We start from the raw sequence: 17,546 nt of genomic DNA on the forward strand, positions 1-17,546 counted from the left end.
GCTGTTGTACAGAAAATAACCTATTTCAGCTTGCTCTGGATATTTCAGCTCTGGGTACCTGCACTAAAGAAGAAAAAAATGGGGTTTTAACTCACATTGACTTGTGTTAAAATGGCAATGAAGACAAAGTAATGTGGAGTGCCAGCTGAAATTCAGCCCAGATCTCCCTTAGCCTTTAATTTGACCTCCTAGCCCAAATTAAAAACCAGATTGTTTTCTGTTCACAGTTATTTTAACTAGTGTTAAGTCTGGCTAAACTGATGAGCCTTTTATTGGTTGGTTTGTTTTAGGTGTTAGCTCTCCTCTCCAGATACCCGACAGTGTTTTGTAAAGTGCTTTTTTATTAGGCTGCTACAGAAGTTTATGGAGTTGGAAAAACTAGAGTACCTGTAAAAGGGCAGATGTAGTTCTTTAAAAGATGAGCTTTACAGTCTTAAGGCCTGGCTGGTGTGCTGATTAGCCCTGATGACCATCCAGTAATGCTGGCCTGCATTGCAGACCTGGCCTTGCTCGTGTCCTCATCTCCCTGCAGCTGGAGCAGCACCGTGACTGCTTGGGGTGTGCTCAGTGCAGATCTGTTTTCCCTGCTGACCCAAACTCTTTGTCCAAGTACACCCAGTGGCTGGGGCACATTGTGGTTTTGCTGTTCTTGCTTTCAGGATGAGAGTCTCTCTCACCAGGCTTGTTTCCTGTAGCTGCAGGGGTGCTGCACGTGGGCACAGGGCACTTGGCCAGGCTCGCCTGTTGCCCTGCACAATCATTGCCTTTGGGCATTCCACCTCCTCCCCTCACTGTGCTAATTGCGAGGAGATGAGGCAAAATAAATCCAAGGAAACTATAAATGTAAAGGACATTACATGATGAAGCACAGAGGAAAAAGCTTTTGTTGCTTGGGGGAGCTCTCATTTGGAGGTTGATGATGAATCACATCATCCCTGCTGGCAGGTCCTGCCCTAGACCTCAGATTACTGGCCTGGGGTGTCCCCGGCAGCTCAGCAGATAAACCAAGTTCAGGAGTGCCCCAAATTTTTATTAAAAATTCTTAAATCTTGTGAATTTGCTATTAAATGCCTCTTGTTAAATTTAAGGGCCTTATCAATGAGTTGAAACACTGCAATTATTTTTTTTTGGTTTTTAGTCTGTAAACCTGGTATTTAATTTATTTCCAGGACCTGTTTTCCTTCTTGCTCCCAGGCTCTCTATAACATATCAAGGTAGTCCCTTTGGTGACCTTTGCAGCTCATATTTGGTTTGGCTGTGCAGGATTTTTCTGGTGTTTTGCTGGCTGGGATTTTGGGGTGGTTTTGGAGGCTTGTTTTCCTTCAATTTTCCTTTGTTCAATATACAGTAATAACAAGGGGAATTAAATAGGTTGGAGCTATAGAAAGAGGACTCCTTTTCCCATCAAACTTTATAATATTTTACAATAATCATAGCAGTTTAAATGTATCTCGTTGGCATTTCTGCACAGAGGCACTAGGTGAGGCTGCAATTAGAGTGCTCTGCCTCATCCTGTATTAGTTTGATCACATAAGAAGCAGCCTATCTGACAGCTCTAGCACCTGGATAATTAAAACCTGTCAATAAAACAACAAAATGCACTGTGTAGTGGGACTCGTCTGTGCTAGCATTAAACACCGCAGATAATTATATCGCAGCAGAGGTTGCAAAGCCAGCCTCTCAGTGCTCTGAAAGATCAATAAAAAGGCCCATTCATAATGAAAAAAAATGCTAGAGAAACTGGATTTTCATCTCCCTGTCATTAGATGCTTTGCTTTTAAGGTTTTGCAGAGGCAGAAAAAGATTCTGTTGAGGAATTCTTTGTTTCTGGAAGCTAAACAGGTGGGGGATTTAGCTTTGCTTTTGTGCAGTGCATTACTGAAAGCAAATGTGCTGAACCCAAGTCTTTTCTGGGGGCTTAGAGTTCTGTTCTCCACTGCCTCCCTTTTCTGCTTGCCTTTTCTTTTTTCCCTTTACCCCTTATTTCCAACCCATCATGTGAGCTCCACTTTTTAGTGATATTTCTCTTTGCTTCCTGTTTACTTTTTCCAGGGCTTTTTTTTTTTTTTCCTTGGCTCTTCCTAAAGGGCTAATTTGGAAATATCATATATTGACAGGGGAGAACACACTCCTGGCTGACTTATTTGCTGCGACAGCCTCTTTCTTAAAGCACTCATCCAGAGAGGAGATTTTTGTGTTCCAGGGAAGGAAAAGCATGTCTTGCAGCATTGCCATGAAGGATAATGAATTAAGTCTGTCTGTTACTGTAAAACCATTAGAAAAGCATAATAGACCTTGAGGAAGAGGCTTAGATATTGATGTCTTGGCTATATTAGCGTGCCTGGGCACACGATGGCTGCCTTGTCTTTGCAGAAGAAAATAAAGTTTGTGTAAAGTAGGTGTTTCAGCTGAGGGCAGGGAGAAGAGCACTGCTGCCAGAAAAACAAGACACTCTATGAAACACAGGTGAGTGGTTTGGTTGGCACACGTGGGCATTAAGCTTCCTTGTTGGAAGCTGCTCTAGGTGGAGGGTAGCACAGCTATGAGCAGGGGCTGGATGTGGCAGCTCAGTACCTGCCCTGTAAATCTAAGTGTGTGGATGTGAAATTTCCTCATCCTCATGGTTTTTAACACCAGTTTGGACTCTGACAATCTGAGGATTCAGAGGAGGCAGGTGGCTTCCCCAGGTAGTAGCTTCCACTGTGCCATATTCACAGGAGCTTCAGTGTTGCAGGAATTGTTGCTTCATCTCTGAAGGTCTGGTCTCTGGAGGATTAGGAGAAGGAGGATGTGTTGGGGTCAAATCAATGTTTGAGCCTCTAGGCTTGTGGTAGAGCTGGGCATGGGTTCTCGTTGCTCTTCTCCTGATGTCCCTAGCACAGCAGGTGCCTGCCTCCATGGTTTGGGCACCTGCTTTTATTGTCTGGTTCCCACCTAGATGGGGAGTTGGAAGACTTGCTGGTATTGCACCTGCCATGATTAATGCTGAAAGGCTTTTGTTTGGAATTGATCTTTGATTTTATGCTGCCTTTGCGTTTTTGTTCTGACAAACATATTGCCCCAGACACGTCTAGCCTGATGTTGTTGACGTGTCTATGCTTTAAAGGTTTCTGGAAAGCCTGAAAATAAACTGCCAAACTTTTTTTTCCCCCCTTTCTTGATCTCTTGCTAAATATATTAACAATGTCAGCATTGGAAAAAAAAAATAAAGATATCACAGCAGGAATAAGCAGCTGTTTACATCTAAAGTGTTTCTGTTTTGTTGTCACAAGATGACCTTGTCACTTACAAATCATAAAAATATTTCCAGGGAGAAGAAATGGAAGTTTGCTGAAGGGGAATGAAGTTTTGGTGTTGTTTTTAGTTAAAGTCTGAACAGAGAGTTGTAAGCAGAGTTGAGCCCTGCAGCTGGTCCTGAACTCAAATGTTTCCTTCAGTCCCACTGCTATAAATGCAAAGCAAATGACAAATGAAATACTATTCCTGTTTCACATTAAAACTCCTGAAAGTCATTTTCCACTGGAACTGAGAGAAGTTCTGCAAAAATAATCCATGTTTTCCGTTACGGTGTATTTGTTACAGTGGATTGACACCTCACTTCTAGATTAAACACTTTTCCACATATCCAGATAGAAAGACAAAAAGGGGGGTCTTAACTAGTAGGAATAAATACAGCTGGAAAGAATGCATAGGAACCCCCCCTTTTTTTTCTCTTTCTTTCTGGTTTGTTTTTTTGTTTTGTTTTTTTTTTGGGGTTTTTTTTTGGTTTTTTTTTTGTTTGGTTTTTTTTTTGTTTGTTTGTTTTTTTGTTTGTTTGGTTTGGGTTTTTCTTGTCTTTTTTAAAAATAATCTTGCAACAATTTGCACTTTTCACAGTAGGGTGATTTTTTCCTCTCCAAAACATAGATGCGAATAACATGAACTTAGGTTTATGAGATGATGGATGTTTAAAGGCTGCCAAGTACCTTGGACTGACTTCAGGAGAATTTGGAATATTCTCTTTTCCTGAACGTACAGGAACAGATAGGAATTGGTGTCTCAAGTTGGGCTGCAAATGCTGATCCTGGGTTTTGCTTTGGTTTCTGGTCTCTTGGTTGGTCTTGCTGAGCTGAGTGGACACTTTTGGTTCAGAGAAAGGGTCTACAAATCCCAGCAGCAGTTAGGGAGGTGGCTCAAGACATGGAGAGGGTCTTTGAGAACCAGTGTCTTTACTCAGGTGCCCACCTTGCACTTCAGGATGTACCAGGGAAAGAGGAATGATGCATAAAACAAACCAACGCACACACAAAAAGCTGGCTATAAATTTCTTGTCAGATTTCATAATAACAAACAACAAGGTGAGCTTAAACCGCTTGAGGGGCTACTTCAGTTCTCTTGTGTCTCCAGAACGTTTGTTTTTAAAATGCTGGACAAACTAATAAAATGGAAGCTGTTTTTTTTAATAGCATAAAATTATCTATCTGATACCCACTGCTAAGCCTCACAACTTGTAGGAGTTTGGAGCAAGTGTTGCCAAGACCCAGGTGCCAGGAAATCCCAAGATTCCATGTAAAATCCTGTGATTTACAAGGAAGAGCTCATGGCCTGGTTTGCTGGAAATGAAGTATAGCAGGAATACATTATGGGTTTTCTCCCTGTGATTTTCAAGGCTACAGATTCATCATCTTTTACACATCTCCTTTCCCATGTCACTTTTTGCATGTCACTTAGTGTCACCTGGGCCTTTACTCTGTCTGGAAAGAAATATGACAAAGCTGAAGGGACCAAGAAGCTGTTGTAAAAGGGATAAAATGCATGAGCAAAGGCAGAGCAACCAGAGCTCTAATGATGAGTGGTTTTTACTTCTTTCTCCCCTTAAAATTTCCATAGCCTGATGTCTGACAGTAATAGCTCATTGAACAGGCATTAGGTTTTTTCCTATGGTTTTTAGTGTAAATTGCCATCATCCCTTTAAGTGTGCTGGAATGAGAAACTTCCGTGTTTCACCCTGGGGTGATAAAAGGAAGCTCAAAATGCAAAGTGCCAGATTCAGTTTTGCTGCCCATAGGAAAGGAGTGTGAAAAAGAGAGGAGGTTGAGTTCTTCTGGTTTTCATTTTGGGGTTTGTTTTTTGGTTTGGGTGGGATTTTTTTTGTTCTGCTTTTTTCTAGTTTTTTTTTGTTTTGTTTTGGTTTTTTTTGTTTACTTTTAATATGAACCCTTTTAAAGTTAATTTTGTGAGTTACTGACACGACATAGTATTTGTGATTTTGAGAGTTTTTCATTTGGTTTTCTGTGTTTCCTCCCCAAGGTGGCACTGATAATTTGATCTCACCTTCTTTGAAAGTTCCTGTGCTTGGTAGGCTTTGCCATCCCCCATTCCAGGAAAGTGTAGGGGGGCTTCGGGATGTCCTAGAGTTGGGGGGAAAAGCTTCTGCATTTCTGTACATCCTGCATTCCCCATTCATACCCTTGTATCATGAAGCTTTTAGTCTTTTTGGTGAGATTGCAGAAGGTAGCATTTGAGGAGGTTAAAATGTGCTGTTCACATACAAGTTTCCAGGTTGTATTTTCACTTCTGTTTTATGTAGCCAAGTTCTTGCATTAAAAAGAAAGGACCACAAGGAAATGCTTGACCACTCAAAGCAAATGCTTCCTTGCAAACAGAAAGGAAACACAACACAGATGAACCCTAAAGGTGGTTGTTCCTCCCTCCACCTCCAGTTCCTCCTAGTTCTGGATCTTTACTGGTGATTTTGAAAGGTATCTTTGATCCATTGCTGTTATTCTGTGTAATGTGGCCAGTGCTGTCCCTTCAGCCAGGAAGACTATTGATTAGACCAGTGAAATTGCTTTTTGAAAGGCACATTGCACCCAGTAAAGGATTTTTGTTGAAAGTGAAATTCTGGATGATGTTCAAAGCCTCTCCTGGAAAACTGCCCACTTGCATGGTCTGAGCTACCTGTGATATCCCAGCATGGGTGAGGACATTATCTTTTTTGTTAAGGAAATTATTTTTCTGTCTGTATAACAAAACTAGTCACTTGCTGTGATAACTATTGTCTTTCAGCTAGAAAACAGGAGAATGTCCCAGCCCTCTGGATTATCTGGGATCCAGCAAAACAGCCTGATGAGCAAGCGTATCCGCTCTTATTATTCTTTCCATAAAATTAAAGAAATTATGGAGCTTAAGGCAATTGCTAATGAATCAATTTTAATTTACAGGCTCAAATAAAATCCACATTAAGGCTGACAAACTGTAGCTTCAGGTAAACACGAAGCATTTCTACTGCAGACCTAAATGAATTCTGTGCTGGATGTAGCTTCTGCCAGAACAGCAGAAGGGTCAGGGGTCCCATTTCATGTCAGAGGAGGCAGAATCCTTATGGAAATAGATGCAGTGGTCTAGCCCTTAGGAGGTCTCTTTCTGGTGTGCAAAAGCAGAAAAATCAAAGACTAATAATATTTCTCTCTCTTTTTTTTTATTTAAACAAACAAAGAAGCAGATGATTTTTCTCTATGGAATCACTGTTTGCTAAATGCTTTTGCATCACTAATTGTACATTAGAGGTGTTTGTCCCATGAAATCAGAGGCGAATGTGGCTTTCTACACATGGACCAGTATATGCTCAGGAAGAGCATCTTGCAGAACCCAACCTCTGTGTCTGTTCTCCTAAGCTGAACGATGCTCTCTGCAGCAGGCAGGGTCAGTTCCTTCTGTGTCTTCTTCATTGAGAGCAGGCTTTTTGGAAAAAGTACCTCATTTCAGGAGGTGCATCCATGGTGGGCAGAATGATGGAATAAAGCTTAGCCATTTGTGCCTAATGCAAGGGTGTTGTTTTGTGAATGATCAGACTGGGAAGTTTCTCTAACAGGCTTTGTATGAAAACATTGTTTTGGTTTTTAGACAGCTTATTTGGTGATATTTTTTTTCCTCCCACTCAAGTCTTGCTGTTTCTAGTCTTTGCTTTGGCTTAAAGAGTGTTATACAAGATAACTGGTTTTGAGAGAACACTTTATAAAATGTTGCAAAACATATTGTTATGTCTGCTATAAAACATGCAATGATTATTTTTGCTGCCGTTGTTGGTTTAGTCCTTGCATTTTATTTTTGGGGATGCTAGTATTAAAGAAATACCTCCTGGAGGGGAAGGGCTGTGCCACCATGCCTCTCCTCTTTTGGTAATAAGCTGATGAAGATGTTGGTGTTTGCCATCAGCCTCACTGCTGAGCTTCCCCAGGGGATGTTGTAGTCCTGGCTCCTGCATCTTTTTGACACTGCAGGGGCCACTCAGCTTCTTGAGCTGTCCTTCTGTCTGGTCTGTTTCCTGACTCTTGTCTCTGTTGCTTTCCAGGTGCAGTAATCGGACCCAGTGTGCGGTTGTTGCTGGCCCCGATGTGTTCCCAGACCCGTGCCCCGGGACCTACAAGTACCTGGAAGTGCAGTATGAGTGTGTCCCTTACAGTATGTATCCTGATATATTTGCACTTGTTATTTCAGTAGAGATTTATTGTGGAGATTAGGACAGCCTTGAGCTTGTCTCTTGTTGCTCAAGGGTGAGTAAAGCAGCCCATGTGCATCATATGAGACTGAGCTGATAAGATATGAAAAATTGTTTTCTGTGTCAGGTTTGTGCTTAGGTTAAAAATATCCTAATAATGTCTCCCATGCTGTACAGCATAACAGTGACATACCATCTTCTGGAAAACACTTGGGAAACCCCATTAGAGAAAGCAAACCAGAGGAATGAAGCCCTATTGCTGGCTTACAGCTTCTCTTTACAGAGGTTTATTCTTGTAATCATACAGCATTGTGCTTTGACTGACCTATGTCCATGTAATTGATAGCATTTGATAAGTGCCTTAAATACAGTATTGTATCACCAAGGAGGTAGGAAGCTGTTGTTTTGGGTAATTTGATGTTTGATTGTAGAAAAGTACTAATTTATAAGCTTCCAAAGTTACAAAGGCAAATTAGAGGCAAGCCATTTAGACTGAATTTTTGAGGGTAGAAAGCCAGTCACCTGAGATGACAACAATATGTGCCAAGTGGGAAATTCAGAGCCACAAAAAGTTGTGTACCTCAGAATTTGTTTTCTGTAGAAACCAAATTTGTTACATGTAGGTAAGGCCCTACTGCCAAAAAGGGCGTACATGAAAAAGGAAATAACAATGATAGTATTGGAAAGTGCACTTTTTGTTAGCAGTTGTAGAGAGCTGAGTGATGAATAACAGCACTATTTCCAGGTTTTCTGTTTGAGCAGGCCAACGCTTATTGTAGCACACCTCTCAAAATAATAAAGCAGGTATGGGAATGTATGCTTTCAACCCACAGTGTTGTATTGAGAGAGCAGCAGGAGGCATCAATCTGCTGAAACCCAGAGTTTGGCTCGGGGACTAAGACCATCTTTGTTGCCTCAAGCAGGGGCTGCCAGAGAGCAGACGTGGCTGAGCAATGGCAGGCACCCTGTGCAGAGGGGAAAGCAGAGCCCACAGCCCCTGGGGTGGTCCCCATGCCCCAGGCAGGAGGTGGCCACTTGCCTGCTGCCACAGCCTGAACAGGCTGTGTGGTCTTTGGTTTCTGTGAAACTCCCAGCACCACCTCTCTGAGTAAAGGGGACCTCTCTGTTGAGGGACTCAGATACTCTGCTGGCAGCAGTCTCAGTGTGTCCAGATTTGATTTTTCTAAACAAAACTGTGAAGCTTCTAAATGCAGTGATGGAATACTTTTTATGGGGTGAGCTATTAAACTCATGTTTAATGGAAAGATTGACATCAGGCCTTAGGATCTACCCTATGAAGCAGAATATACTCCAAATTATAGTTTAGAGTTATTCCACTCTAAATGAGGCTTTTCATTTCAGAAGCAACACTGTGCATGGAAAGGGTTAGGGAAGATTGGTTTCAACTTATCACAGCAGGTTGTATTTCCCTGTGATTTTTGATTTGCATGAGGGTATGCTGTTCCCTCCAGAGACTGGGCTGGTAAAGCAGTAGTCATTACCTGGTACCCCTCCACAGCCTTTGTTGCACATAAAACAAAGAGGAATAGTGGTGCCTTGTGAGAAAGGCAATATGTCAGTATTGCACCCCAAAGTGTTAATTGGCCCTGTGTACAAGAAGTAGAATAACTCTTGTGAGAGGCTGCTCAGTAATAAATGTACAGTAGGGATTGAGTATTTTTTAATGATCTGAATGTAGGGAGGAGAAGGATGACAACTGACATGCTGCTTTTACAATTAAGGTAGGAGCTTTGATGGCTGCTTCCTCCACTTCTTTATGAATCAAATATGGGGCCTCTGCAAGTAGAGTTAGGGGGGGAAGACAAAGGACAGGCACATGATGAAATAGGATCTAGTATTCTGAGGTTGTTGTTGTGTGTTACCTAGGAAATTTTGGGTCAAATCTTCATGTGTTATTCTGTGTAGCAGCAGTGAACTAGGTTGTGTTTAAGCAAACTGTGTCCCTTCAAATGCTGGCATGGAGTGGGAAACCTAGAGCTCCATTTTATTCTTTTCCTGCCTTAGTCTGTGCCTGGCTTTGTTGCTGCACCTCTATTTCTTCCCTCAGAATGGTCAGATTAACGCTGTAGATAGATGTTCCCCACCTGGGCCCCATGAGTGTCCCATAAGTGAAAGCCACCCAATTGATGGGGAAGGTCTGGTCAGCTCTGGGCAAGTAGGTCAGCAAAGGCATGTCTGGACCAAAGCCATGCCTGGTGGATGAAATCTGTTCCTTCTTTTCTGCCCTGTTACTGTCAGAGGTCAGCTCTTGTCACTGAGCCTACATGCCCCTGTGCAGCCAGCCTTTGGGAGTGGTGGGCTTGGCCGTATGGCCATCTGCTAAAGGAGCACCTCAGCTGCACCATAAAGGAATTAATATTTCAGCAGGCAGTTGTACTCGTGTGCAATTCCAGCTTGCCTTTGTCTGGTTGGATGGGTTGCTCCTCAGAGTTTCAAATTATTCTTTATGGACAGAGAGTGGGTTTACCCAAGTGTTGGCTGAGCAGCAGAAGGGAGGGTGTGTACATCTCAAGAGGAGAGGGTTTGGGAGTCATCTTTAACAGCTGTTGTTAGGACTGACCCTAGGCACTTGTGCTCAGTATAGTGCTAGTGTATTTCCTCCCCCAAAGAAAAAAAAATGGAGGATTTAAACCTCCATTCATTAGTCTGTTTCTCTTGAGATTTTATTATTTATTTATTAATTCTTCCACCACTAGCTTATATCGTTTTCTAGAGGAAATCATCCCCCTTTCCTCTCAGATGGGGAAAATCTAAGTGTCCTCTAACTTCAATAGCTCATATATTGTAAAATCTCCTTTTCATTACCCCACACACTGCATTCCTTTGTGTTCACTAGATACCCCTGACAAGGAGAGTTTTGTGAGCCTGCAGTTACTCTCACCATGTGGACAAGATAAGAGATGATTATGCAGATAGCCCAGTCCTCTCCTCATATATTCCTGATCCTGTAGTTGCTTTATTGGGTAGCAGCAGCCTTCTACTAGAATGGATAATCATTCCAGGACACCTGGGCTTCTTAGGTTGCCCTCTGACAGTGAAATGTAGGTGATATCAGCAGGTAAAAAGATAGCAAACCTAATTTGTCAGGCTTCAGTGGCATCAGTTGTCCTATTTTTCTGGTATCAGAAAAAATCATCCAAATAATTTTGTCTTTCTCAAAGCAGGCCTTAGCATGTGGCATGTATTTCTCTTAATGCTTGCTTTAAGTACTGCCCCTTTTCTTCTGAAATACCTAATACTTTAAGTATTAATACTTTAATATTTAATACTTTACTACTCCAATTTTCTTGAATTGAATTTGCTTTTAGTAATTACTGACCAAGAGAGATTTTCCATGGTTTTTCACGGAATGTATACTACTGCAAACCTGCAGTCTGCCACTGCCAGAGCTGTGGACATGTTTCATAGTGGAGAGGTGACTGAGCTGTTTTGTGCTGTGTGTGACTACGAGAAACCTGACGTGAGGGTCCCCTTGATCCAGTACTCTGTTGTTTCCTGCTGCATTCTTTCCCTCTGCCCTTCTCCCTTTACAGAGCAGAGTTAATTGGGTAATGGGAACAGCAGTGGTGGAGGTGGTTTTTAAAGCTAGGTCAACACTCTTATTGCTAACACTTCACTATAATCTTCTGGTGCTTGTACAATCCTGTTGTCATGGTGCCAATATATTTAGGAGTAAATTTTTTCTTATTTCACCTTTGTAATGTGCTAAAGGCCTTCCTGTTTTACCCATGAGCCAGTGCAGAAAGGAGTGTTTTATCCAAAGCTGTACATGAGACCAGTGGCCAGCAAGAGAGCCCAATTTTGGAGGAGCAGTGGTGTTGGGAGAGCTGGCCAGCTAGTTGTCACTCTCATTAGACACATTGTCCAGGTTTAGAGCAAATCTTGGGACGAATCCCCCAAAGGAGCTCTGGTGGGAAAGCCAATACAATCGGCCCCTCCCCCCAACTGGTCCAGGAGGAAAAAAATACTTCCTTGGAGAAAGATGGAAAAAAACTGTTTATTAAACAATAAAACCAAAACAATATCAAACAATGAGACCCCTTGCCACTCTAAAAGAGATGACAAACTGAGAAAACCCCGTGTTGTAGCTCAGCTCACTCAGTCTCTGATCAGTCCCTCAGTGCTGCAATTGTCGCAGGCCAGGCCTGGCCCAGTGGGCCACAGCTGCAGCTGCCGGTGCTCTCCTGGGTGTTCAGTCCAGACCAGTTTCAAGAGGTCCAAAGAAAAAGGAAAAAAAAACAGTCCAGGGAACTTCTCTGCCTCAGCTAGCTAAACTAACTAAAAGCAAAAGAAGAGCTCTGTCCCACTGTCTGTCCATCCGCAGACAGCGCAGTCGGGAGCAGGAATGTGGAGGAGTGAGTGCAGTGTCTGAAAACAAACTGCGCGCTTCTTCTCTCCCCCCTTCACTCTCTGGAACACTCTTAAAGGTGCAAAACTTATTATTCAACATAAACAGAATGAGACGATTGGGGATAAAAGCATCATATAGTCAACCCAGGGCACACATTTTCTGTCAATAACGCGAGAAACCCAAACCCACCCTTTGGTTTTGCTAATGCTGCCTCTGTATGTACGTGACACTCAAGCCGTCCATGTTTTAGTGGTTCTGCAGGTATTTTGGAGAAGAAGGAGTGGAGTGAACAACCCAGTTGAGGCTCTCTTTTCTCTCTTGAGAACATGTGCTCTGTAGGACATGGCAGTGGCACTGCCCTTCATGGGTGGCACTCCAGATCAGAAGAGGGGTAAATTCCAGCATGCAAGCAGCTATTGCCCGCTGGCTTAGACTGACATTTAGGGATTGTCTGCATTTAGTTTTTAGTTGGGTTTTGAAAATGATACTAGTTGAAAGCACGAGAGGTATTTTGGAATGCTTTCTTCTGTTCATTTCCCTGTAGAGACAACCTTACAGGCTCCCAAAGATCCAGCACAGTGTCAAAAAGAAGATTTAGGTGTACCTGAGTCAGATTTACCGTCAGTTTTCAGATTTACCTTTACTTTTCAGTTTATTCTGCGCTCCCAGTTCCATTAGGCTCTAGGTTTTGGAGGTCACAGAATAACTTGTGCACTGTTGTCCTTCAGAAGCAGTCTGTTTTTTAAACAGGATATTGGAAAATTTAAGCTATAGGATAGGGCAAAGTGCCAAAAGGGTGGTGACTCAATGAGGACAAGCCCATTGCTGCATTGATGGAAAGGATGGCAGCAGCAGGAGGGTGCCTCAGGCATGGCATGTCCCACTGTGATGATAACCTGCCTCACACCCAGGCCACCAGGCTTTCATCAGCTTTTGATATTGGGGAGATCTGTTCAAAGGGATGTTTCTTGCAAGGGAAAAATGCTCATGGCTTCCAGGGAAGGATGAATTGTTCTTTCCATTCTGTTTCTTTCTGTGTGGGCTAATGTGAAGGCACCACATATCTCTGGTGCTTACAGAGAATTTCCTTCTTCTTTAATACTAACAAGAGGAAGGGAGAAAAAAAAAAAAACACAAAAACCCACAGCACATGAGCATATTTTATCCTTTCTTTTCTTACGACTTTTTTTCTTTTTAAACATGGAACCTGAAATCACATTTCCCAGTTGCTGTAGTGATGGAAGAAAAGGTCACAGCCTTGCTAGAAATACTCCTTTTATTGCTGATAGAAGAGTAGATGGGCTCACGTATCAATAAAAGTGAGGGACGGTAAGTGTGATGTGGGAACAGAATTCAATAAAGTTTTATTGTATCACAAGTGGACTGAAGTGCATTTAAAAACATTAAATGAAGGCACACAATATCTGCTCTGCTGGACCTTAGGGCCAGTGAATAGACAGATAATTGAATAATGACATTTTTAAGAGAATACAAGCACTAGAAAGCAAACTGATATTTTCATTGCTCTAAGATTGTTGGTAGAAAGGGAGAGAGAAGGGGGAAGATGGGACAAAATTGCAATCTGAAAACAGTTTAATGAGACTACTTTTCCCAAGAACACAGTTCTTAATTATTTCTGGAGTGCTGTAAGGCCATTATGTGGCCTCTAGGCTTTCCCTCTGTGTTTTCTTGCTGCCTTCTCCATTGGTAGAGAAGCAGTGTTTGCCCACTGAGAGCAGGGCTGTGTTTTGTTAAACAAATGGACTTGCAGCTTCTCTGTTTTCTTTTGCCCTGGGTTTTTATGTTTGCTTTGTTTCTGTTTTCTCCCAAGAGAATTTGGTCCCTCAAGGCCCAGCAGGGAAAATGGCAAATGTTCCCAAGGGATTAAGCCTGACTGTTGGCATTTTGGCTAGTAATGAGTGAATTCCCTCCTAAAGCCAGGCCTCCTTTGTTTGATTTGTTAAATATATTAATTTTGTGCATGGGTTGGGAAGAATAAGTAAAACCAAACAAAAAACAAACAAGAAAAGCCCCAAACCAAAAACCCAATAGCAGACATAACTATCCATTATGATTATTTCTGAGCAGAGAATCTTTGTCTCCTGCTGACAAATTGCCTTTCTTCCAATGCTTACAGTTTCCTGGCATTGCAGTCAAAAAAACCTATTTTTTTTTTGTACTCACTGAAATTCCCAGCTTTGCTTGCTAGCTTGTTTATTATTATTATTTTTTTTTTTTTATCTAGAGAGGCAGAAATAAAGAATATATTGCTTCCCTTATCAGTCTTCTTTTACTGTGTTTGTGGGGAGAGTGCATCTATACAACAGCCCACTGGAAAGCACTCTTAGTTAAAATAACCTGATACTATGGGCCTTTGCAAACCTGCAGGCTGACCTGTCTGAATAGTTGCATGCATAATGTTCAAGAAGGGAAGGAAAGCTAAGAGCTGGGGAAATAAAGGTATTTAAAAATTTGAAGTAGCGTGATACAAAGGGAAATGAGCATTTTTGTAGGGCACGCTGAAATAAATGGCAACATGGTTAATTTTTGAATATGAGATGAGTTTGGCTTAAAATAAGGAAGTTGGATGGTTTCCAGTGTCTGTAATACATACTGGTTTGAAGGTGTGCTGTCAGCCTTGAACATAATGGATTTTCTTGTGGGGATAAGTTAGATACATGTTAGGCAATCTCCACAGTAGGAAGGCGATCACTACCTGGTGCATCTCTGAGTTCCAGCATGCTTCCATGAAAAGCCAGCTCCTGCTGGCTTCTGTCATCTCTGTCCTTTCCTCTAGGTAGAGGAACATTTCTTCATGTCTTCCACCAATGACAACATGAGCCTTTGTGTGAAAAGTAATTTTTTTCTCTTGCTCTCTCCTGAGTGTTTAGCTGATTTTCTCCTGAACCAGCTCACTGCTCCCTAGTCCTAGGCTTGAAGTTTTGAAATGCCTCCATGTTGTGATGCATTCTGTCTTTAAAACATGCAATGGTTCTGGAAATCTCCATGAACAACAGGTTTTGCTCCCATATGTGTTTAAGTTGCACAAGTTCTCTTTATCAGGAAAGTCACCACAGTGCTGTGCTCATATCTCCTTTAGGTCTGAGATGCTGCAGTGGATGAGAGCTGGAGTGTGGTACAGCCTGGGCAACCTGTGAACTTCTCAGATGATCATGGGATGCTTGATTGCACATTCGTTGATATTTTTATTATATTTTGAAGCTTGTACAGCTGGGAGAAATTGTTTTGGGTTTTTTTTTAAGAATATAAAAAGTCTTCTGTGGTAGAGCACAAGAGGCAAAATTCACATCTCCCCCCACCCTCACCTCACTCTCAGAAAATTTGTAGTGTGGAGACCCAGACTTTAAATAAGTCAAAGAATTTAGTGTAGGTCTGTTATGTGTTTCTCACATAGGCTGTTTTTCTTGATATAGAGCCCTGTCAGTTCTCCTGAGGGCCTCTATAATTGGTTTATTATGGAAGTTGAAGGTGGAAAACTGTGATGCGTAGTGTAAGTTATTTTATGAAGACTATGAATGTAAAGGAGTAATTTAATTCCTTGTGTGAATTCTGTGCACTATTTATTCCTTTCCAATACTGACCCATAGCAGCTGAATTTTTAGTGAGAAAGTGTATGGGTTTGGTTTGATTCTACTCATTTAAACTAAAAGTTGCTTCAAATCTTTCAATCTTTTGCCCGACTGCCTTTGGCCTTTGAGTCTGAATCAGAGGTCATTCAGTTGCAGGGAAACTTTCTTTCAGCGTCAGCAAACTTTGGGTCAGGTTCCTGATAGCCTGAGGCTTTCTGAATTTGTTAGCTTTTTTTCAAAAATCTCATCTTTGTCACACCCATTTCTAGCATAGTAAATAACTGATACTGTCTCAGCCAAAAAGGGAATTGTAGTCAATACTGCATAGAAAGAAGAATGAAAATATGAGATATTCTTCAATAAAGTAATAGACTGCAGTCCTCCCACCTTTTCAGCTGATGATTCCATATCTAAATAGTGAGACATCTTTGTAGTATCTGAAATAGATTTGTGCTTGAAATAGATTTGTACCTTAATAAAGATGCTGACAAAACATAGCAGCCTGACCCCTGCAAACCCTTTTCTGGAGCACCAGTGGGAAGAACCCCACTGGCTTTAAGTCATCTGTACCAAGCTGTGTTTTTCTATTCTTTCTGACATGACACTTGTAGATATTTGCAACCAATTTGCTGCCTAAGCATAAACCCACACTTCCCAATTGTCTCTGAACAAGTCTGTCATCATTTAGGGAAATATATATTTCTTTCCATTTTTAATAACCTATTGCCTAAATTGTGCTATTATGCCAAGCACCCTCTGGAGATATTGATATGGATTTCATATGTTTTATAACAGATCTTCATGGAAATAATATTTACATTTCCACGTTTTATTCCTATTTTCCTTTAATTTCTTTTATAAGAAGTATTGCAAAGGTTTCTTTCATTGGTGCAAGCAGTGTAAGGAGATTAAGACCATCCTTGCCAGGTGCTATTATAAATCCACAAAAGAAATGAAATACATTTATTGGGTTTTATTCTGGCCAATAGGGAGAACAGAATATGTGTATCCAGTGGCTAAGTTGAGGATTGAAGTTCATTTCTTCTAGCACATGAGGGAGGAGGAGGGAGGGGGGAAATTTGAGTATATTAAGGCAAATCCCTTTAGTGTGTGAAAGACGAAAACGCATCTTTCCAGATCTAAAAATACAACTTCGTTGAGTTTCTTTATATTAAAAGGGCTCCCAGGAAGAGAGCCAAATACATCTGAATGTATTACTTCTTTCCCTCATTTCCTCCACTTTTCTTCCTAACAACATTTCCAGTCAACTTTTAACAATATCAGCCTGCATGAAACCACTGTGGTTGTATGCACCTCAACTCTGGCAAAGGAGACAAACATGGACTGCATAGTATTTGATTTTTGTTAGCTTCTGTTTCCAGAAGGAGTAAAATGGGAGGAATTACCAAGACTAAGGCAAAAGGGCCTTCCCCAGGGTATCCTTTTGAAAAACAAAACACCAAACAAAATCCTGCAACTTATTTCCAGAGGTTTCTTATCTAAAAGTAGTCATGGCATGTCATTTACCTGGGCTGATTGCCAGACTATACAGAAATATTCTAAAGGGCTTTTCAAGGTGTGTCTTTTTATTTCTTTTTTCTTTTTTTTTGGTGTGGGGGGGAGGTGGGCGGGGTGAGGGGGTGGGGAGTGGAATGATGACCAATTCAGATTAAAAAAGATTTATTCCAATTGATTTCACAGATGAATGTATTGCTGAGGGTCTAAACTAATCTCCTCCTCCAAAGTCCTTTTTCACTCCATGGGTAACTTAAAAATGTCTAATGTAGTTTTAAAAAATGCCTTAATCTCATTTATCTTTAATTTCTCTGTTCCGCTCTGCAAGCCCACATAAAAAGATTTACAGTGGGTATTTATCCCTTCCAATATCAAAAGCAAATTCCCTTCCAGATCTCAATTTTCACTGATAATCCTCAGAGATGTATAATTTTAATTTACCTTGCAGATGACGTCTACCTGGTTTCTCTCTCTGCTTTTATGAAGGTATTATTCAGCTGCACCTCATTAACTCTGGTTTGTTTTTTTGGTTTTTTTGGGGGTTTTTTTTCTCTTTTCTCTTGTGTGTCTTGAACAGTGTCTGTGAGTG

The 17,546-nt window shown here is 41.4% G+C and overlaps 1 protein-coding gene across 1 annotated transcript in view; it reads left to right on the top strand.

The window, feature by feature from the left end:
- The window catches only part of ADGRL3 (adhesion G protein-coupled receptor L3), a 482,547-nt gene that overhangs the window by 274,152 nt on the left and 190,849 nt on the right, over positions 1-17,546 (top strand). The window contains exon 5 of the mRNA XM_059470076.1: positions 7,334-7,443. Coding sequence (XP_059326059.1) covers positions 7,334-7,443 — 110 coding nt within the window. The remainder of the gene's footprint in view (positions 1-7,333; positions 7,444-17,546) is intronic.

The sequence above is a fragment of the Ammospiza nelsoni genome, chromosome 4 (genome assembly GCF_027579445.1).
Source record: "Ammospiza nelsoni isolate bAmmNel1 chromosome 4, bAmmNel1.pri, whole genome shotgun sequence".
In the NCBI taxonomy this organism is placed as follows: domain Eukaryota; kingdom Metazoa; phylum Chordata; class Aves; order Passeriformes; family Passerellidae; genus Ammospiza; species Ammospiza nelsoni.